Raw genomic sequence first — 23,211 nt, forward strand, 5'->3', positions numbered from 1 at the left:
TTTGTAAGAGACAAGGTCTCCCTCTGTTGTCCAGGCTGGAGGGCAGTGGTGCAATCACAGCTCACTGCAGCCTTGACCTCCCGGGCTCAAGCGATTCAGCCTCCCAAGTAGCTGGGACTACAGGTGCCCACCACCACACCTGGCTAATTAAAAGCATTTTTCTTGTAGAAACAGGGTCTCTGTATATTGCCCAGGCTGGCCACCTACAACTCCTGGCCTCAAGTGATCTTCCTGCCTCGGCCTCCCAGAGTGCTGGTGTTATAGGCATGAGCCACCAATGTGGGCCCTTTTTAAAGAAAAGAACACAAAATTATAAATATCAAGATTGATCTAGGGACTGGGAAAGGGCTCATGCAAGTGAAGGATCAGGAGGCTGATTCATTTGCTGCATTAGCATCATGGTAAATAGGCCACTGCCTTAAAGATACGTTAGGACATTTTTCTATCTAAACCATTTTTCCATTCCTTACAAGGGGAGAGTTTGTGACCACATGAATGCTGATGGTACACGGGAGGAGTAAGGGGCCTCAGAAGGGCCTCTGGGCCAGACTCCAGGTTTATGGAACCTAAATCAGAGGACTCTACAGCCAGAAAACACACCCACACACACACACACAAACAACACCATACACACAAACACACACACACCACACAAACAACACTCACCATATACACAAACACACCCACCACAACACAAACACACTGCAAACACACCCCCCACACACGCCACACCCCCCACACCACACATACACACCACACACATTACATACACACACACCACACATACAACACACATACCACACACACCACACACAAACACACAACACTCACCATACGCACAAACACACCACACACAAACCACACACCACACACACCCCCCACACAAACACAACACACACCACATACAAACAGACGACACATACAACACACACACACCACACATACAACACACACACCACACACAAACACACAACACTCACCATACGCACAAACACACCACACACACCCCCCACCTAAACACAACACACACCACATACAAACAGACCACACATACAACACACACACACCACACATACAAAACACACACCACACACACAGCACACATACAACACACACATATGTATTACACACCCCCCCCACACCACACATACAACATACCATACTCACACGCACACCACATATGCACATACATACACACATACACACACCCCATACACACACCACACCACACACACCCCCACTCACCACACCACACACATACACACACACACAACACACATACACACAACACACACCACACACACCACATAACACACACACCTCACACACATACAATACACACACACACCACACAAACATACCACACACATACCACACACACATACACACAGCACACACATACCACACATACATACATATATCACACACACACACAACCACAAACCACACGCACAACACATACACACAACACACGCACACAGAGCTGACCCTGTGTATTACCAGCCTTCTCTGAAAGCCTGCACATCTAGAGAGAGGGCCAGGAGTCCCGTCCCCCGCCCCCATTACCACAGCCCCCTAGACCGACCCCCCCGGGGGCCACCCCCATGTTTATTTCCAGGCAATGAAGCGGGCCTGGAGAAGCCTATTTTAATGGAGCATGTGAGATCTTGGAGAGAAAACACTCCTCATTTGGGCAGCTTCTGTTTTTGAATTCATGAATATCAATGGAGTCACATTGTCTATGCAAATGGAATCCTGCTGGGCAGAGGCCAGGCCTAATTAAGACCCTGAATAATGCCCAGCCCTTGTTTCTGGTTTTTTTTTTTTTTTTCCCCCACCAGGGATGCAGAATTAATAAGAGCCCAAGCAAACCATGAACCCTTCTGTTGGCAGAAAGGTCAGTAGCCACAGGGGGTCGGTCCTCAGGAGGGAACCAGGGTGCCCTGGATCTTGCAGAAGTGACAAAGCACGACAGAGGCTGGCTTGGCAGCTGCACTGATTTCAGGGCTGTGGGGAAGGTCCACTGCCCTAATGTGCCCACTCCCATCTGGCTGAAATTGGAAATTTCTTTAACAAGACACAAAGAGGTTCTATCTTAAAATTAGAAAGAATGCCTCAAATGACTCTGGCACGACAGTAGTCAGGGTACGCTGCTATTAGAGGGGCTTACTGCCTTGTGTCCAGGCCTGGGGTTCCAGAAGGACACGGTTCTGGCTCAGATTCTGCTGGTGAGCAAGCCTCTGTGTCCTCTTCGTGAAGTGAGGGGGAGTCTCAGTTTCCAGGAAATGCTCCTAAATGGCAGAGGAGGATACCTGTGTGCCTGTCAAAGGGTCTGGAGGCTTCGTCCAAGCAGCTGGCCCGCAGGTGTAATTTCTTTGAAATGTAATATTTTATAGCTTTTAAATTCTATTGAGTGTGGTGTCCTCCTTCCTCTATGACTATATTTGTTTTAATAAAAAATAATGTTTTTCAACCACCTTTGGCTCACGTTAATAACCACGTAGAGCCTTCAGCTTACTTCCTGGGAGAAGGCCCAGCCTGGGTGGAGAAGCGCAGGGCATTGCTCTGGGAGAACACTCCCAGCTCGCACGGAGGCAAGAGCAAGTGGGCAGGGCGGGACCTGTGCCCCAGCTGGTGTATGCATTTAACCGCTGGATGGGTTCACCTTGCCCACTGCCCAGACAGAGCTGACTTATCAAGACGGGGAAATCGCAAAAAAGAGTTTATTATACATAGAACTGTTACCGGAAAGGGGTCCCAATCCAGACCCCAAGAGAGGATTCTTGGATCTCATGCAAGAAATAATACATGGCAAGTCCACAGAGTATATTGAAAGCCTGTTCATTAAGAAAGTAGAAGAATAAAAGAATGGCTACTCCATAGACAGAGTAGCCCCAAGGGCTGCTGGTTGCCCATTTTTATGGTTATTTCTTGATGATATGCTAAACAAGGGGTGGATTATTCATGCCTCCCCTTTTTAGACCATATAGGGCAACTTCCTGGCATTGCCATGGCGTTTGTAAACTGTCATGGCGCTGGTGGGAGTGTGGCAGTGAGGAAGGCCAGAAGTCATTCTCATATCCATCTTGGTTTGGGTGAGATTTAGCCGGCTTCTTTACTGCAGCTTGTTTTATCAGCAAGGTCTTTATGACCTGTATCCTGTGCCAATCTTCTATCTCATCCTGTGACTTAGAATGCCTTAACTATCTGGGAATGCAGCCCAGTAGGTTTCAGCCTTATTTTACCCAGTCCCTATTCAAGATGGAATTGGTCTGGTTCACATGCCTCTGACAGAACTGGCTAAATGGGAGACTGGAGTTTTATTATTACTCAAATCAAACTCCCTGGAAATTTGGAGGCTAGGGTTGGTTTGTTTGTTTTTTTGAGAGTTTGGAATTCCGGGGGCTAGGAAATAGGGATTGGAGTTGGGTCAGGGATGGAATCAGGGATACTAAGTTGTCCTCTTGCATTGAGTCCATTCCTGGGTGAAGGCCACAAGACCAGATGAGCCAGTTGACCAGTCTGGGTGGTGCCAGCTGATCCACCAGAATACAGGGTCTAAAAAATACCTCAAACACCAGTCTTAGGATTTACACTAGTAGTGTTATTTATGGGAGCAACTGGGGAGGTTAGGAATATTGTGGCCTCTGGCTGCATGACACCTGAGCCATAATTTCTAATCTTGTGGCTAAGTTGTTGGTTTTACAAAGGTGGTCTGGTCCCCAAGCAAGGAGGCGGTTTGTTTTGGAGAGGGGCTGTTACCATCTTTGTTTGCTAAACTATAAACTAAATTCCTCCCAAAGTTACTTTGGCCTCTGCCCAGGAATGAACAAGGGCAGCTTGAAGATTAAAGGGAAAATGGAATCAGTTAGATCATTTTCACTGTCATAATTTTCTCATGGTTATAGTCTTTGCAAAGGTGGTTTCCTGAGTGGCAATCACAGAACCGGAGGTCCCAGCTCGAGCTTTCCTTCCTATTGTGAGGGGCAAGCCTTACATGTTCATTCCACTGGGAGACGGGGTCTAGAGGCCCACGTTCCCTCTGAGAGAGAAGTGACCAGGTCTTCACTAGCGCCGTTCAAGGGAGAAAGGAACCACATGGGCAGCAGAGGAGCTCACCCATCTCTGCTGCCCCCACAACTTTTCCTGACGTTGTGTGTGGTCACTATGTTAGATGGGATTATTCTACACGATTACGTTTAAAGATCCTGATTCAAAGCCCATGCCATTTTTGAGGCATTTTCATTTAAGGGCTCTTTGTGGGGTTTTGCTCCATCCCCAACCAGGGCAACTGGTCACATCTTTGCATGCATAGGTCTCTGTTATAGCTGTCCCGTCGCCATTTCTCTCTGGTCACTTGGTCCCTCCCAAAAGTTGATTTTCTGATTTGTTGAACATATAGTTAGGGGCCTACATTAGACACGGTATATTTGTTCATTTACTCATTTGACAAACATTTTGTACTTAAAAAAAAATTAATGAGCATCAAAAGTCAGCATCTCACGTTTTCCTCTTGCCTCTATGGCCTGCCATCAGTGTTTCTATTTTAGGCCCTTGAAAGTGGTATCTACGTTATCAACGTTAAACTAGGCGATCGCTTCTTTGGCTACTTACAAATTTGTAAGATCAGATTCTCTGTCAGTGGTTCATAACCCCCAGGAGACAGTGGTGGTTGTGGAGACACTTTTGATGGTCAGGATCCGGGAAGGACTACTGGCATCTGGCAAGTAGAAGCCAGGGAAGCTGCTAAACAGGCTACTCGCACAGGACGGCCCCCTGCCACCCCCACGGAGAACTATCTGCCCAGATGTCAATAGTGCTGAAATTGAGAAACATATAGAAATGTTATACATACATATATAAGCATTCATTCATTCATTCATTCATATTTTGCCAAACACTTATTTTGAACCAGGAACATTTACTATGTGCTGGGCTTTGCTTCTCCATGCACCTTCCCCTACGGTTGCCCCTGGAAGGTAGGGACTGTGTCTTAGTCACCTCTGCCCTCCTGGTGAGTCTTTGGGATTCTGACACAGCTATTCAGTAGATGTTTATTGAACGAATTGATTGTTTCCGTTTTCACAAGCTGCCAGTCACTGAGAAGAGGCAGATGTTGGGAGTGTGGGCAAATGAGCTCTTCAGTGTCTGCCATGGTAATTTTTAAAATATCATTTAAATGTTTTTATTGTGAGTGCCTTTTATTTTTCTTTATTTTTCCTTTTTTTTTTTTTTTTTTTTTTTTTTAGATTCATGGGGTCTATGTTAACGTGGCTGTATTGTGTGATGCTGAGGTTTGGGCTTTAACTAAACCCATCACCCAAATAGTGAACATGGCACCCAATAGGTAGTTTTTCAACTTTACCCTCCACCCTCCCTCCCCTTTTTTGGAATCCCCGGTGTCTATTGTTGCCATCTTTATGGCCACGTGTGCCCAATGCCATGTTAAATTTGAGATGCCCATGAGACATCACGTGGAGATGGTGGGCAGGGAACTCAGGGACAGGGCTGGACTGGGGACATAAATGTGGAAATCATCGGCATCTGAATGGTATTTAAAGCAAGGAAGTCACTAGGGATTGTGAGAAAAGAGTTGTTCCAGGGCCTTCCAGAGTCTAAAGATTGACGAGAGGATGAGGAACTCGCAAAGGAGACAGAGAAGAGGTAGCCAGTGAAGCAGAGAAAAGCCATGAGGAAGTCAGGGAAAGGCGTATCAGAAAGAAGCGAGAGATCCACTGTGCCCAGAGCTGCTGAGAGCAAAAGGGGTAGGTGTCGAGAAGAGAGCACTGGACTTAGTAGCATGATGGTCAGGCTTCTTTTGAGGGAAAGCCTCTTTCAGATGTTCAAGAGAGAATGGGAGGGTAGGGACTGGAGACAGCGAGTCTACAGCGGATGTGAGTTTCGATGTCAAATGTGAGTCAGTAGTTGGGGTGGGCTGTGGGGTCACCATGCTGTGTAGTTATCACAGAGTGCTGCTAGGCTTTTGGAAATGATTTTGTAGAGGGACTATTGATGGATGAGAAAGAGGGAAAACTGCTGGAGCAATACCTGGAGGATTTGAGAGGGGTGGGGACCAGGGCACCTGTAGAGGAGATGGTTCAGGATGGAGCAGGGATGGCGCATCGTGTAGGAAGAGGGCGCAGTGCGTGGGCACAGACCGGGAGGTGAGAATATGGATGTGCTCATGGCAACACTTAGAGGTTCTCCCAAACCTTCAGTTTTCACACTAAAACAGGAAGATGAGAGTGCGGTTGGGGGAGGAGGTGTAGGTGCTTTTAAGAGAGAGGGACAGGTAGGAAATCATCATGTAGGATGATGTGACAGCAAACGGATAATGCTGGAAACTCCATCCCATATCTGATCACCTCTCCAGCTCCCTGGACATCATTACCTGGCCCCAGTCTCCCTGCCCCACCCCTGGCCTATTCTCCACAGAGAAGCAGTGATCTTTGTCATGCAGAAATCTTGTCGTGTCCCTCCCTTGCCCCAAATCCTCCAGTGGCTTCTCATCCAACTCAGTACAAAGGGAAAAGTTTTCCAAATGGCCTCCGAGGTCCCCCAAGGCCTGATTTCCTGTCCCCTCTGCCTCCCCCGACTTCTGCCAATCTCCCTGGCTGCCTGCACTCCTGCCGCACACCAAGAGTGCTCCTGCCCTGAGCATTTCTCCTCGGGGTGCCTTCGACCTGGAATGTTCTACCGTCGATGTCCTCATGGCTCCCCTCACTTCCTATAGGCCTCTGCTCAACTGTTCTTTATCCATGAACAAGGGCTGCTCTGACATCCCTACATAAGACAGCTGCCCCACTCCACTGCATGCCCCTGTCTTCTCTTCACTGCTGGGTTTTCCCACTTAGCACTTAGCACCATGCATTTACTTGATTATTGTCAGTCTCCTTCATTTAAAGGTGAGAGCCCTGAGAACACAGCCTCTGTTTTCTTTACTGCTGTTTTGAGGAATAGCATCTGGAAGAGCATCTGACACATACAGGCCACTGAACAAATATTGGTTGACTGAATGAGAGGAAAGAAGGATCAATGGGTGGGTGGGTGGGTGGGTGGATGGATGGATGGATGGATGGATGGATGGATGGATTGCATGGATGAAAGGAAGGAAGGATAGATGGAATGAAGGAACGGATGGAGGGAGGGGAAGAGGAGGGTGAGTAGAATGAAGGATGAATGGATGGACAAATGGATGGGCGCATGAGTAGATGAATGGATGAATCGATAGATAGATTACAGTCATTGATTGATGGGTCATTAAGATATGACTACAATGAAGACATTCATTTCTACATGAGCAATTAACCCCCCTCCCAAGGAGGAATTTATAACAACAAATAAAACACAGAAACATATCTTACCCATTAAAAAGTCATTGGATGGATTTGTAGTCTAAACCTAGCAGAGTTGGGGACAAATTCTACACTCCCTGCTGCTCCAGGCGAAGGAAGAATGCCGCAGGAGCCTCTCTTCCCAGTGGAGACCTCGATGTGCACCTGTGTTCTCTTCCCTGCCAGGATCATTCCTATTTTTCTTATCCATCGGCCTGAGAACAATATCCCGTATGCTACAGTGGAGGAGGAGCTGATTGGAGAATTTGTGAAGTATTCCATCAGGGACGGGAAAGAAATAAACTTCTTGAGAAGAGAATCAGAAGCTGGTCAGAAGTGTTGCACCTTCCAGCACTGGGTGTACCAGAAAACAAGTGGCTGCCTCCTGGTGACGGACATGCAGGGTGAGGAGAGCAGCTTAGCCTGGGCTCCAGGGATGCTGTGGGCCAGAGACGTTCCTGTGGGTGGAGAGGGAGGGGAAGGAGAGGAAGGATAGGCCTGCTGAGTACCTCTAAACACCTTTGCCTGCAGAAGGTGTTACTGATGCCTCATCAGAAATGAGATTCGATAACAGAGCCTGAAATGACCAGCCAGATGGCCATTTCATTTTATTTCTATTTAAAAAAATTTGGGGCGGGGGACAGGGTCTCACTCTGTCACCGAGGCTAGAGTACAGTGGCACGATCATAGCTTACTGCAGCTTTGAACTCCTGGGCTCAAGTATTCTTCCCGCCTCAGCCTCTAGAGTAGCTGAGACTGCACATGCATTCCACCACACTTGGCTAATTAAAACAATTTTTTTTGCAGAGACAGGGTCCTGGACAGTTTCCCAGCTGGTCTCAAACTACTGGGCTCTAGTGATCCTCCCACACTGGCCTCCAAAAGTGTTGGGATTACAGGCATGAGCCACTGTGCCTAGAGTTCATTTCATTTTAATAATTCATGCCAATAATGCCTTCCCATTACAACAGGTAACCAGAGAGTGGCTTTACTGTTATATCCTCAATAGGCCTAGACTCAGCAATATATACCCAAATCCAGATCTACCATAAGATAAATTAAAATGTAGTATTCCATTCTCAATAGACAAAAGAGTCTTTAGAATGCTTTAGATTTTAAGCTCCTCTGCTGAATGTATAGCATGTTTTCAATATATACACAACTGTTTAGGAATACCATTTCTTCTGTGGAATGGAGATGTCATCATTAGGCTTCCCCTAAGACAGACCTGAGACAGGTACTCATGTGCAAATGGCTTATTTGAGAGGGGATCCCAGGAAACACCAATAGAGGAGTAGGGAAGTGCAACTGGGGAAGGAAAGGAGGCTGGTGGAGTATGTTATTATTAGCCAGTGACTGCCATGGGTGCTGGAGCTGACATCTGCGGGGAGCCCTGCAGAGCACACTTCTCAGTGAGGGAGCCGGGGTGTGTATGCACCAGCTACCAGGATCACCAGCTGGCGGCTGCTCCGGGTGGGGGCATTACTTCCCCTGCACCTGTCACCTGCCTACACGGGCAAGCTAAGCTGGATAAAAAACATGATCAGAGAAAGTTCTTAGGCAGAGAAATGCTGGTGTGGCACTGAGAAGTGGAGCCAGGTGCACAGAAGTGGTTAGGGTGAGGGCAATAGGTAAGGCACCAGCAGCTTCTGCCGCAAGAGTTTCCCTATTTCCGTTTGCTATTAAGAAAATCTGAACTGTATTATTGTCTATCTACCAAATGTCAGACATTGTCCCAGATGAGGATCTCAAGCTCTAGCTATTACATGGTGTTGAAGAGCAAGACCACCTTGGGGTTCTGTTCCCTGCACTGCCACTTCCAACCTGGTAGCCTGTGAGCAAATTACCTTTCTCCCTGCTTCAGTAACCTCCACACAGGGTTGTTTTGAGAATTAAATGAGATAGTAAACCACTAATTGCAGCATTGCCACATAATAAATGGTTCCTATTTTTTTAACTCATTTTTTTAAAATTTGTTTGAGACAGGGTGTCACTCTGTCACCCAGGCTGGAGTGCAGTGGTGCAAACACAGCTCACTGCAGCCTCAATCTCCTGGACTCAAGTGATCCTCCTGCCTCATCCTGCCATGTAGCTGGGACCACAGGAGTGTGCCATCACACCTGGCTAATTCTTTCACGCGTGTGTGTGTGTGTGTGTGTGGAGATGGGGTTTCACTTTGTTGCTCAGGCTGGTCTTGAACTCCTGGACTCAGTTGATCTTCCTGCCTCAGCCTCCCAAAGTGCTAGGATTACAGGTATGAGCCACTGTGCCCCAGCCTTTAGTTTGAAATAATTATAGACTAGCAAGAATTTGCAAAAATATATGGAGTGGTTCACATGTACGCTTCACCCAGCTTCACCTAATGGTGACATCTCACATAAGTATAGTATATTATCAAACCAAGAGATGGACACTGGCAGAATATAATCAACTACACTAAAAACTTTACTTGGATTTCATCAGTTTTTGTATCCATTCATTTTTTTCTACTATTTTTACTTAATCTTCATAATAACCCTGCAGAGAAAATATTATGATCCCCATTTTACAGATGAGAAAACTGAGGCCTGGAGACCGTGATTTAATTGTCTGCTGTCACTCAGCTAGTAAGTAGAGGGGTCCAAGACTCCAACCCGCATTTTCTGACTCTGAATTCCAAGCTCTTTCCACAAATAACAAGTTAGCAAATTTACAAGATATTTACTTCCAGACCTTTCCAAGTCTCTCCTGATGTAAGAAGGCTCTGGTATGTGTACTGTTCTTCCTCCTAAGCCCTTGGAAGGACTCCTTGCAGGCCAGCTGGGAAATGCAATATTACTGCCTTGCAGATGAAGCCAATCTGCAAATTTAAGTCAGACTTTGCTCTTTGAAGAGACTGCTGCCACACACACACACACACACAAAATATATGTTCTTAACAGACAGCTGTTTGTTCTATTTAGACTCTGGCTGTGCAATTGCTGCTGTCCCCCATCTTTTCTCCTTGGGAATTAATTTTGTATTAAATATAGCTCTTCCGTTGAAAAGCAGCACCCAGGGCTTCGTGCACAGTTAGTTTCACTTCCAGGTACTGGTAAACAACAGTAATGGAATATCACATCTCTCTGTAAATGATGTGCGTGGTTTAACATGGTGGTGTGGTGTTAAGTAATGGTGTTTATTTACTCTCTATTGACGGACAAAAAATATTTTTACTGTCATTGTCATTGTGGCATGAGACAGCACATCTATTCTCTAAGGCAACTCCACTTTTTATAATTTTACAGAGACACTGGAATTAGAATTAAACTCAAATTCTATCACCACCTGTTTGGACTTTTAAAAGTTAACTCTTCCTGGCTGCATTTGCTTGTTTAGAAGATTGTGCCAGGTTTGCGGGGTAAAAGATGAGCCTGTGATTTGGACCTGAGACCTGCATACTGGTGAGACTACCAGGTTTTCTAACAAGCTGTCACCCAAAACACTCAAGACCTCGCATTCTGGAGAATGAACTTCTAATGCTGTTCATTTCCTATCTTCTATTAGAAACAACCTGTAGATGACTGTTATCTCCAACTCAGCTTGATAGCTGCACACTAGGATTTAACTTTAGCCTCTAGAGGTTCTTAATAACCTTGACAGAATTGCAGGCAAATTATTAAACTGAGAGAGGGAAGTTTTCTTTTAAAAATTATATTCTGTCTTTCTAAACTGTAAGTGACAGCTGGTAATTGTGGGAAACAAGGGAAAGCAATTCTCCAAGTTCAAAGACCTTTTGCCAAATGACTTTTTCAAATTGGATTTCCATGTGGCTTACAACTGTAATTTTAAAATACAATTTTCCATGAAATAAGATGTCCAGTGAGAGCTTTTGCAATTTGGTGGGTTTTTTTTTCAAAGCATAGTCCCTGTAATAGAAGCTATGTGAACCATTTCTACATATGTTTGAGTTATTAGCAGCTTTGAAAGAATGAGATGAATTAGTGACCAACTGCAAAAGAGACTTTTAAAATGGTCACTGGTTCTCCCAAAGTGCCGTGTCTAATGTAGCTCAAAGGTGCACTCTGTCTGACTAACCAGCCTGAATCCCAACGTGTCCTGTGTTTTTGCCATGCTCCCAGCGGATACCGCTGAATCAGAGCATTAACTCTTTAGCTGTCTTTTCCTGGGCCTCAGAAGCAGTACTCCACATGGGTGCAGAACCATGGAGTAGGTGGCCAGCAGATCTGATCCTCATGGTTGGCTTTAGCGGGATGCTGAGTTTCTTTCCTTTCCACAGCCCAAACTGGTTTCTAGGCTGCCAGGGCCCTCCATGGGCAAGTCACTTGCTGGAGGTGGGGAATGCCAGTGCTCACAGCCTGGCCCATGGGGCCCAAGACACAGGGACAAGAGCACGGGAGGCAGGACCCAGGTATCTAGCAGGTGCAGATGCACTGGTGGGGTGGCACTATGGGCCCTGGGATAAAATGTCATCACTAGATTGCATGGGTAAGGTCCTGGCAGAGGTCCACTGCATTGGAGCAAGTGCCCATAGCCTCACTCTAGGGAGACAGGAGTGGAATTGGTACATGGTCAGGGCGTGGAGATTCTGGAAAGGCCAAGAGGGAATCCACACTCTGGGCATCAGGGAAGTGCTTTACTTTCCACTAGACCTGGGAGAGGTTCAGGATGCAGGCTGAGACTGCGGGTAGAGTGAGCGAGGGTGGTGCTCTCCACTACAGAAGGGGATGGCAGCTCTTGTCGTTCCTTACGGTGGAAAACAGTGGGATGGTCTATTCCCTTTGCCTCCCTGGCTGCCGAGCTACCCTCCCTACCCCTCCTGCTGGAAAGGCAGATGAGAAAAGGCTTCCATATGCTTGCGATGGGTGCCTGTTGCTCTTTGCTGAACCAGAGTGGGAAGCTCAGGTAGCTGTTCTATTGTTTTGGTTTTGGTATCCCCCACCTACCCCCACCATGGTTTAGCGGGTAGCATTTAGGATGAGCCCAAGGACCACATGTTCCAAATGTCTGCTTCCCCAGGCCATTGGTTCAGCGTCTACATAGAATTCAAGAATATTTCCTGGGGCCTAACACTGACCACCCAGAAAACCTTCAGTCCTGGATTGAAAAACGATCTTTATGGAAATGAGAAATCACACATCTGAAGTTTGACTTTCAACCAAACACGTGCCCCTTGAGCCCTGTGTTAGTTCATTTTCACACTGCTGATAAAGACATACCCAAGACTGGGTAATTTATAAAGAAAAAGAGGTTAATGGACTGATAGTTCCACGTGGCTGGGGAGGCCTCACGATCATGGTGGAAGGCGGAAAGCACGTCTTACACTGCGGCAGGCCAGAGACACAATGAGAGCCAAGGGAAAAGGGGAAGCCCCTTATGAAATCATCAGATCTCCTGAGACGTATTCACTACCATGAGAACAGTATGGGGGAAACCGCCCCATGACCCATTTATCTCCCACCGGGTCCCTCTCACCACACTTGGGAATTGTGGGAGCTATATTCAAGATGAGATTTGGGTGGGGACATGGCCAAACCATGTCAAACCCTCTTGCTATTGGCATTGACCATCCCGGGCCATGCCTACTCTTCTTTCCACCATGTAAGGGTTTCTACTTTCATTGAAGAATGGGGAGCCAGACCTAAGCCGAAGTCAGAGTATTTCTGGGGAGAGAGCTTACGGGGCAAGCATTAGGCCTCAGATTTTTTCAGAGTGGCCAGCTCCCTCCTTGTCATGGGGTGGGTGGGCCAGGCAGGCAGAGGACTTCATTTCTGGAGCTGAGGTGGCTTGGGCTGTCTGCTCACATGAGACTCGAGTCCCCCTAACTGCTGCCTTCCCCATGGTCCCTGCCTAAAGCTGGATGCGTATTTGAAAGAGGCCTCAGGTGTTTGTGCAGGAAGGGGAAGGAGGAGGAGCTATCATTACCCCTTCCCTGGGCTAGAGACCCATCTTTCTGAGGGACCCTGAGTAACATAAACTCCCATCTTTGTTTTCTCTTCCTGTAGGTGTAGGAATGAAGCTAACTGACGTTGGCATAGCAACGCTGGCTAAAGGGTGAGTAGGAAAAAATAGAGTGTGCATCATTTAACACTGGGCTTACGGACACCTTCCAGGCAGACACTGTCAGGCTGAGGTGGGCGAAGTGAATTTCTTGACCTAACTGCAGATGACAAATGTTCTTGGGATGAATTCATTTCTCTCACTTACATAAAATATTTATGGACTTTGTTGTCACAGGGGAGCACGTTTGTTTCTTAACTTTGAAACAAATGAGAACTCTTGCGGACACATTTCAAGATTAATAACCAATAGGAGTACCATGGGGAGAAAATGCTGGCATTATTTGGATGCTTTTTAACTGGAATATTCCATTCTTTTACATTTAATATCTTCACTATTAAAAGCTTCTTTGAAAAATATGTTTTTGCAATTGAATGCAGTGAATTCAATTTGTATATTTCAAATTAATTTTTCCCCTAAAAGGACTTTAGGCAGCTCACAGACCCCCATGATGATAATCATAGGAGGCAACGTCTCTGGCAGAGCTGTGATTAGTTACCTGTTTTTGATGATGGCTTTATTTTTCTAATATAAAGTGGTGCTTTGCTTAGTGTGAGGCACACACAGAAGATGATGCTATGATCACATTTTACTGGGGTGTCTTTTTAACAAGCTGCCCCTTCCCACTTCTTTACCTGACTGCCACTGAGGAGAAAGCCAGTCATTTGTGGTTCTTGGTGAAGATGCAATTCCGTGTTGGAACCGCCGTTGCCTTTGCCCGCTCCTGCTCTTCCTGTGTACTGAGACCGTCTGTAAGGGGGAGGAAAAGAGTGCTCATGACTTTTGGAAGGGATGGCTTCCATTTCAAAATGTAGGTTTTATTAGTATGAGGTACGGTAAGGTCAACAGATCAGGAGACAGTTGCCATTGAAAAGCTAGTTTGTTACTCACAGCTCCCAAGAGGGGGCACCACACCACCAGGGGCCACGCTGGGAAGCACCAGGGCCAGTAGGGGGGTAGAGGAAGTGAGGGGAAAACACAGGCAAAAATATTATGGTTTATTCAGGAAGGAATAGGTGAGGGAGGATAAACAGGTCTGGGATTGGCTAATTTGACATTTTCCAGCAGTCTCTGGGACACAGGGCTGGCCCTAGTGTCTGGTACCCGCACTGGGGTGATTAGGGCAGGTGGATAGTGGCCCCAGTATGAGAGTCCACAGAGGAGGTATTAGGGGTGTGGCTCTGGATTGGTTGGTTTGCATATATATGAAAGGCTCTCTGGAAGGTGATCATTTACTATCTCTAGGAATATGCAGCCCTGAGAGGAGTAGAGTCTCTCCAGGGCCAGTAAGGCCCAAGATGTCAAAGCATCAGAAACACAGAAAATAAAGTGGTGGGATGAATCCAGCTTACTTTCCCAAGGCTGAGAACAACTTATCCATGGGAGCTTTCTGGTCACTTCAGACCATCAGTGTCAGCCACAATCCAACAAATATGCTAACTTTCAGCTTCATTAAAGGACAGAGAGAAGTAGAGGGATCTGAAAAAGTAGGAAAGGAATCGCTCTTTCTTTTAACCTCCAGGTCAGTCAGTCTGATTCATGAAGTTCTTGCTGATTGCGCAAAGCTTCCAGTTGGGTTTTAGAACCAGGATGCGGTTTGGACCTTTTCCCTGCGGTGGCTCAGTGATGATGAAGTTTTATGTTGGAATTGTCTCCAGGCTTCTCCCCCATGCTCACCGGAGACCTGGCTGGCATACACTTCAGGGAATTGGGCGTGTCCTTGGGCTTGTGAAGAGAGCATGTTAGGAGGGGTTATGATGAAGTGGGGAGGAAGGAACGAGGTATTTAGAGCGAGACCCAGTTCATACTGTGATGCTGCTGCTTCTGTTTCTCCTGATAGTAAGTAGCCTTGCTTCTCGGCATCGTAGGAATGTGCCTAGCCTACCTGATGAGGGGGATGAACGTCTATCCCAGTTTTCCCATGATGGTACCATTTTATGCCTGAGGTCCTCACATCCCATACACTTTAGCATTTATCCTGAACAAGTGTACCCATTTAGAAGATAAATTATATGGTGCCCTATTTATGGAGGCTTCTGGACCCCAGAAGGATTTTCCAAATGGAGACTTCCTTTCCAGGCTCCATGTGCTCTGCAGAACCTTACAGATGCAAGCATCAGTCAGCCCTAGTTTGAATCCTGGCTTCTCGTCATACCAGCTGTGTGACTGTGGGCATGTGACTAAGTTCTTAAAGGCAGTGATGTACAGCATCGGGACACTCCAGCTTGCCCTGAGTATTCCACCAGTTAATCTACACCTAGCCCCTGAAACTGGAAGTGAGCTAGATAAATACTAGTTTCCCTTCCCTCCTCATGTCTTAGCCTGACACTAGAGTAGGCAAATTTCATGCTGTTATTTAGAACAGCTCTCTACCAAAACAAAGAAACCTGCCCAAGAAGTTTCAAAAATGAAGATGGTCGTGATTATTCAAGACATCTTTTAAAAGCAAGTCAACAGCTTCCAGGAACCCAGACCAACTGGGAGCTTCAAATGGTATATATATTTTTTCTCCTGATTGAAAAAGAAATCCAATCCTTTGGTTTTGTTCTCAGCTTTAATATGACTTATCTGGCCTGGGACAGCTGCCCAAGACCCATTAGAAGCGCTGATGGCTGGAGCCCAGTGCAGAATGCTGTCTATAAAGTATTACTTACTTATTGCCTTCCCACCCAAGGAGAGGCCAGGGAGCAGGAGCTGGGAGAGGAGGAGATTCTGAAGTGTTTGAGAGCTTTGGCAAGGATATTAGATCTTCTTTTCCTTTGTTTTTTAAAAACTTTTCTTTAAGCTTTACCTTTTAAGCCACAGTTTTTTTTCCCTCCCAAAAGAAATATATCTTAGAATCACAGTTTGAAAAACGGATGAAAAGGGAAAACTTCTCCAAACAGAGCATAAGGGGTGGTTGAGAGACCTCCTGGGAACCCCTCTGGAGTGGAAACCAGTGATCAAGTCCGACCTCCTCACTTCACAGGTGAGGAGGCATGGGGTATGGGGCAGCCTGCTTACAGGCAGGAGTCAATAAATCTTTCCTGCTTGAAGTTAGCACCCCAAAGTGAAGGGCAGATCCTCAATGCTGGGAGGCCGAGGCACAATTGAAAAAGTTCTCCAGTGAATGTCAAAGTTGCAAAAGGGAGCTAGATCGTGAGAACAGACTTGGAAAGGGCTCAAGTTCAATGGCACTTTGCAGACAGGAAAGTCCAGGTGGGAGGCAAATGAGCCAGGGGAAGAAAGGAAGGCGAGCATCACAGACTGCAGAGAGCAAGAGAGAAGATGGAAGAATAAGGGTTGATTGGGCAAGTTCTCTCGATTCTTAGCAAGCAACTGTGCGTGAGCTTAGTTCATTCATGATGCAAAGGGGCAGTCGCAAGTTCTATGGCGGAGCTAGTACCTGGCAGGGCTCAGCTGGGGGAATAGCACCATCATAAGAAGCAGTGCTCTGTGTGTCATTAAAAAAAATATTCCCATATGTCTCAATCAGGACCACATATTTGGCTGCTGACACCCCAGTCATGCATGGTCCTATTTCAGGAGTAATTAGTCTTAATCTCGTCAAATAAAATAGAGAATTGTCATGACTTAATCATTTTAATTCAACTTTACTTCGTTGTATGTTCCTTACAACAGGAGTATGTCATATTTCTCTTGGGAGCCAGAGATATAAATATGTCTGGAAGCACATCCCCTGTACCTCAGCCACCTCAATCTTTTGGCAAATGTTGGGTACAAAAATTTCAGGTTACAAAGTATGGCAAGTAAGACTGTCTTGACATCCAGTAATCCATTTTCTAGACAGACCAAGATACTAACTGGACCATTGAACAAATTTCTGATTGGAAATTACACAAGGAAAAAATGCCTAATTTTATAACTGGAGATGTGGAAGCGTAACCTAACCAACTCCAGACCGATCTAAAGCCACCCAGGCAGAGGAGCCGACCTGCAAACTCATGCTTCTCTCCAGCCAGTGGGGGAGTTCCTGGGGCAGGCGACGAGATTGCAGTTCAACCACCAGAGGGCACCAGAACCAATACTTTGCCCTTTGTAGTCTCCCCTAAAAAGCCAGTTTCCGGTTGCCAGATTGAAATAAAACAAAGTACCATTAGCAGATTTCTTCCCTGGCAGTAAGCATTGGACCAAAATAAGATTAATATGGACAGCCATAAAGGGCACCCCTCAGAGCAGCTGCCAGCCAGCCTTGCATCTTTCCACCCTTGGAAGAAGGAACGATGAGACTTAAGGATGAGTGTCATGTGTCAGGCGTCCCTGACATGGAAGCCAAATTCCCGAGACCCTGAACAGAAGCCTGGATGATTCATTCACGTAGCAGGAGGAGAGCTGCCTTGAGAAAGCAGGCTCCACTGGCGTCTGTGTGCCTAGCTCTGATCCTGGCCATGAAAAGGAGAAAAGATCAAAATAGACTCCCACACTCGGTCAAGCTGAGTTCCAAAAGAAAGGCTCTGCCCTCAATGCCCACAAGCAGGTGGAGGGGACGGCAGCCACCTGGGATGCTTTGCCCAGTCACAAGGCTGAGACATCACCATACCTGGAGAGGAAGAGCCAAAACAAACCTGGAGGTGGGAAGAAACAATCTAATCCAAAGAAACACGCCCCAAGAATAGGCTTATGTGCATGAGTGGTGACTCTAGGCAGAGTATTTAAAGCAATGCATGAGTCTGCCAGGAGAAGAAACAAAGGGACATTGGAACAGAATTCCTGATGCCTTTTAAGTATGTCATAGCAGGGCCTTGTCACTGTAGAACACCAAACATTTCAGCCAAGTCCCCAATGCCAGGCATCAGCAGACCAGTCTCACAGGCCTGTCGGCTTGAGAAAGGCAATTTTATGCCCCAGATAGCTCCTCTCCCCGCCTGCCCCATGGTCACCTGTCCTAGAAGGTCGCCTGCATCCCATCTTCATCGGGTCAGGCTATTCTGTAGTGGGACCGACTGGCCTGCTGGCTGATTTTTGTGGCCAGTCTTTGCCATTAAGGAAGTCTGGAGGCTGAAGGGAAGTCTGAAGGGAACAGTGGTGATTTTTGCAGTTGTTGGCAAGGCAGATCCTACTATAAGCAGTGCTCTCAGTGTGTAGGGGAGTCTCTCAGGCCCAACAGAGCCAGCCAGGACACGCCCCCTCCATGGAGGGACTAGCACAGCAGTCTCCTGGCCTCTGCCCAGAAGTCTTACAAAGGACAGTTCTGTTGAAGTGTCTGGAATTGGGAGCCACGGGTTCCTCCCACTCCTGACCCTATTCCCTAGTTGTCCCCCTGCCCAGTCCATTCCCAGGATCTGAGGACTCAGGGACAGATGCTGCATTGCTTGTCATCCAGCTTCAGAGATGAGTCTGAACAGAGAGAACGTCTAGAGAATCCTGGTAGATTCGAGATCACCCCTGCAAGACAGACTGGTGGCCAGTAGGAGGGAGACAGAGGCACGAGGCAGGTGCAGGGATGGCCGAGAAGGTCAGGGGTGACAGAGCCTGAGCAGACAGGACAGGGTGAAGACCAGAATAGACAAGAAAAAAGTTATCACTGCCTTCAGGAATGTCTAAGCCAATGCGGTGTCACCAGGTGGGAGCCCGGTGATAGATCAGAGAGGAAAAGTGCTGCTAAGATGCCAGCAACTAAACAAGTTTGTCCACAAAAGACAAGGAAAAGTCTAGAAGGTAGCTAGAAAAGGAGGTGTGGGGAATGTGTGTGTGTGCGTATATGTGTCTGTGTGCGTGTCTTTGTGTGTCTGCCTTTGTGTGTGTGAGTGTGTACGTGTGTCTCTGTGTATATGTGTCTGTGTGTGTCTTTGTGTATCTGCCTCTGTGTGTGTGTGTGTGTGTGTGTGTGTGTGTGTGTGTCTAAAGAGACCCTGCCTGATTGAAGGCAGAGGGAAAGGAGCCTGTGGGAAAAGAGTGAGGAACGAACTGCGGAGTGATGTTCCAGAGTAGTGGGCATCCCTCGTGAGGATTCAGAGCTTGTCAATATGGAAGACGCTGCAGCCCTCACTGTGCAACTTGGAGCACGCTGGAAATGTGGCTTTGCCTCTACCCACCCTCACCTCCACCAGGGCGTCAGCCCAGCTGCTCCTCCGAATGGTGAATTCTCGAACAGCCTGTACCTAGTGGGAATGCTGGCACACTTCTCCCTCATCTCAACGCCTGCCCTGTGGCCCTGCAGAGGCTCCTGTAACCGCCCTCCAGGTTCTCCTTGCCTGTATGCCTAGACAGGACATGGCCGATTTATCAAGATAGGAATTGCAACACAGAAAGAGTTTAATTCATGTAGAGCCAGGTGTATGGGAGACTGGAGTTTTAATATTACTCAAATCAGTCTCCCTGAAAATTTGGGGGTTGGCGGTCGGGAAGTAGGGGTAGTGCTGATTGGTCAGGTCGGAGATGAAATCGTAGGGAGTCAAAGCTGTCGTCTTGCGCTGAGTCAGTTCCCAGGTGGGGGCCACATGACTACATGAGCCAGTTTATTGATCTGGGAGGCGCCAGTTGATGCATCAAGGGCAGGGTCTGAAAAACATCTCAAGCTCCAAGCTTAGATTTTACAATGGTGATGTCATCCTTAGGAGCAACTGGGGAGGTTTAGAACCTTGTAGCCTCCAGCTGCATGACTCTTAAACCGTAATTTCTAATCTTGTGGCTAATTCGTTAGTCCTGCAAAGGTAGTCTAGTTCCCAAGCAAGAAGGGGATTTGTTTTGGGAAAGGGCTGTTACGGTCTTTGTTTCAAAGTTAAACTATGAACTAAGTTCCTCCCAAAGTTAGTTTGGCCTCTGCCCAGGAAAGAACAAGGACAGCTTGGAGGTTAGAAGCAAGAAGGAGTTGGTTAGGTCAGGTCTCTTTCACTGTCCCAATTTTCTGAGTTATAATTTCTGCAAAGGTGGTTTCACTCCCATTTGCAGATAAAAACCAGCACAGTCCTTTGGGAATTAGAGCTCTGGGGCTTAGGACAGTGGGTGAATCTCAGGTTGCTTATTTGGTGAATGGCTATGTACAACGATCCCTCCTGGGTTCTTTGTCTTCAACTCCAGTTTGCATTTCACATACTAAGGAATAGACTGTGTGCCTCCTGCATATTCATGGAGATGGGACTCACGTGACCTCAAAAACGGACGCATAGTAGATGAGTGCTTCTACCCCTCCCCTGGGCTCCTCTCTGAGCTCTCTTCTTCGGGACTCCTGTCTCACAGAACCTCCTGGTTGAGGGTGCCATCAAAAGCGAAATGCAAATGTACAGGGATTCTAGAATAGGTTGCCATCTGACACAGAGATCAGACTCATTGAAGGTGGGGCACTTCTGTCCTCCTCTCCCTGTCATTTTTCTGCAGAAGGAGGGAATTTTTGTATTCTGCTTTTTATTTTTTTCCAGCCAGGGAGGCTATGAGGGAAGATAGGGCCAGGACTTGGTTTCTGTTGGGGTAGCTGGGACTGTGGCTTCAACTGAGGACTGAGGGAGCAGCCATAGCCCTGGGCAAGAAGGGCAGAGAGTGCCGGGAAACAAGGGGAGGGGCTAGACTTTGTTCAGAGGGAGATGGGGTCATCCAAGCAGTTGCTTCACCATGACATGATCTGACCTGCACTCACCTGGACAAGGTGGAAAGCAGGGGAGAATTGCCTGGAGGCTCCTCTGACTGGCCCAGGGAGGGGCAGTGGTGGCTGAGATGGCATTTTGTTGAGATCAGTTGCTGAAGGTCACCTGCCCCAAGAGAAGGTCACCTTGTAGATATCCTCAGGGGACAACTTCTCTAGAAAACACAGATCTGGTTATGCTACCACATCCCCACCCTCAAAAACTCCATGAATTTTTAAAGTGCTTTTCAAAGTAATTATGTGAAACAAGATTTCTGTTGTCAAGCAACTTTGGGAAACCCTGGGTTGAATAAGTTTAGGGGTTTCCTTTTTTTCTTTTTCTTTTCTTTTTTTTTTTGAGACGGAGTCTCATTCTGTCACTCAGGCTGGAGTGCAATGGCACGATCTTGGCTCACTGCAACCTCTGCCTCCCGAGTTCAAGCCATTCTCCTGCCTCAGCCTCCTGAGTAGCTAAGACTACAGGCACACGGCACCACGCCCAGCTAAGTTTTGTATTTTTAGTAGAGATGGGGCCAGGATGGTCTCAATATCCTGACCTCATGATCCACCAGCCTCGACCTCCCAAAGTGCTGGGATTACAGACATGAGCCATCACGCCCGGCCAGGAGGCTTCTTTAGTGTGAGACTTCATAGAGTCTTTAAAGAGCTGATGTGTATTTTGAATGTCCTAGGGACAAGGAAAGATATTATTATTATTACGATTATTTTGAGACAGGGTCTTTCTCTGTTGTCCACGCTGGAGTGTAGAGTCCTGATCACGGCTCACTGCTGCCTGGAACTCCTGGGCTCATGTGATCCTCCTGCCTCATCCTCCCAAGTAGCTGGAACTGCAGCTACTTAAGATGGGAATTGCAACACAGAAAGAGTTTAATTCATGTAGGGCCAGGTGTTAAAAAAAACACACCCAGCTATTAAACACACCCACCACACCCAGCTATTAAAAATTTTTTTTTTTGTAGGAGTGGGGTCTCACTATGTTGCCCAGGCTAGTCTCGAAATGCTGAGTTTAAGCAGTCCTCTCTCCTTGGCCTCTCAAAGTGCTGGGATGACAGGCGTGAGCTACCTCCCATACCAAACCTAGGAGAGATATCATATAGCGTTTCTCACAGCATTTACACCACAGAATTTCAAAGACTCCTGTGGGACTGTTGCTCATGAGAACGTATTTTGGAAACCAGTATGTCACAGGAGAAATGGCACAGCATGGCTTTGAAACCTTTTCACATACCCTCTGACAGCATCTCCCCTCAGAATGCCTGCTCTTGCTCAGAACGTGCCTCTGAACCTTACCATGCTGTTCCCTCTGCCAGATGAACCCCAAGCTGTCTTTGATCTAGGAAATCTTGTAGGAATCTGCTCAGGAGTGTGAAAATGGCACCCTCCGGGTTTCCACAGAACTTCCTCCCGCTGAGATGTGACAGCTTGCTCCAAGATGGCCGCTTTTGGGAAAGTGCCACGCTGCTTATTAATTAATCCCTTTTAGTTCCCCTACGGTGTTTGGCACACAGCTGCTGACTGATCAATGAAGAAATCAATGAGTACACATGAAAAATGAGGGGTATGAGTGGCACTTCAGGAATCTCTTGCTGTTTCCAGGTGGAAACAGCTCCCCAGTGTCACTCCCTTTCCGCACAGGTGACAGTCTGTTCTAGCAGAGGCTAAGTCCAGCCTGGCTTTATTTTACACACATCACACGTCAGACTTGTTTCAATTCTTCACCCCCATCCTGACCTCGAATTCCTTGTCCTCGTAGCCATTCCCTCTGCATGAAAATTTTCTTCAGAAAAGATCTCAAACTCAAGGTGTTCAACGCAGCTTCTGGTTGGCATCTAATGGGTTACCAAAGTGCAGGAAAACTTCTCAGTAGGTTTGCCTTGCCTGTCTTCATTTCCTTTATTAAGCCAGCCAAGAACTTTGGTTTCTCCAACTCAGCCAGGGCTGGAAGTTTCTGTGACTTTCTTCCACCCCTGCTCTCCAGGTGTTTTTGGAGCCAATACATTGTCCAGCAGGGTTGTGAGCAGATCCCAGAGAGAGAGCAGTCACCCTGCTGCTATCAGTTGGTGATTTCTGTGTGAGTCTGAAAGGCTATACCATTCATTATTAGGATGAGAGGAGAGAGAAATTGTTTTCAAGCAAGACATCAGCCTGGCACAGTTTCTAACACATAGCAAATCTTGAATAAATCTTTGTTGAGTGAAGGCAGGACTGTAGAAACAGCCTCCATAGCTCCTCCCCAGGTGGGATGTTTCAGTGTGACTT

General features: G+C 47.0%; 1 protein-coding gene and 1 long non-coding RNA gene across 4 annotated transcripts in view; one reads left to right on the plus strand and one right to left on the minus strand.

Moving 5' to 3' along the window:
* Window positions 1–23,211, plus strand: part of ALPK2 (alpha kinase 2) — a 128,288-nt gene that overhangs the window by 97,798 nt on the left and 7,279 nt on the right. Inside the window, exons 10-12 of one of the 3 annotated variants that reach the window (XR_501480.3) lie at window positions 7,521–7,738; window positions 9,886–9,940; window positions 13,319–13,367. Coding sequence is in view for 2 of the 3 variants with exons in the window: in XM_008013953.3 (XP_008012144.3) it covers window positions 7,521–7,738; window positions 13,319–13,367 (267 nt within the window). In the remaining variant the exon portion in view is untranslated. Of the gene's footprint in view, window positions 1–1,841; window positions 7,739–9,885; window positions 9,941–13,318; window positions 13,368–23,211 lie in introns of those variants that run through there. The other 2 variants (XM_008013953.3, XM_008013954.3) reach the window with 2 other exon arrangements.
* On the minus strand, window positions 7,687–22,337 carry LOC140708988 (uncharacterized). The gene is made up of 5 exons (XR_012089293.1): window positions 22,243–22,337; window positions 21,489–21,619; window positions 20,947–21,058; window positions 14,009–14,123; window positions 7,687–7,792 (listed from the first exon to the last, which is right to left on the minus strand). It is a non-coding gene; the product is annotated as an uncharacterized lncRNA (long non-coding RNA).

The sequence above is a fragment of the Chlorocebus sabaeus genome, chromosome 18, assembly GCF_047675955.1.
Source record: "Chlorocebus sabaeus isolate Y175 chromosome 18, mChlSab1.0.hap1, whole genome shotgun sequence".
NCBI lineage: Eukaryota > Metazoa > Chordata > Mammalia > Primates > Cercopithecidae > Chlorocebus > Chlorocebus sabaeus.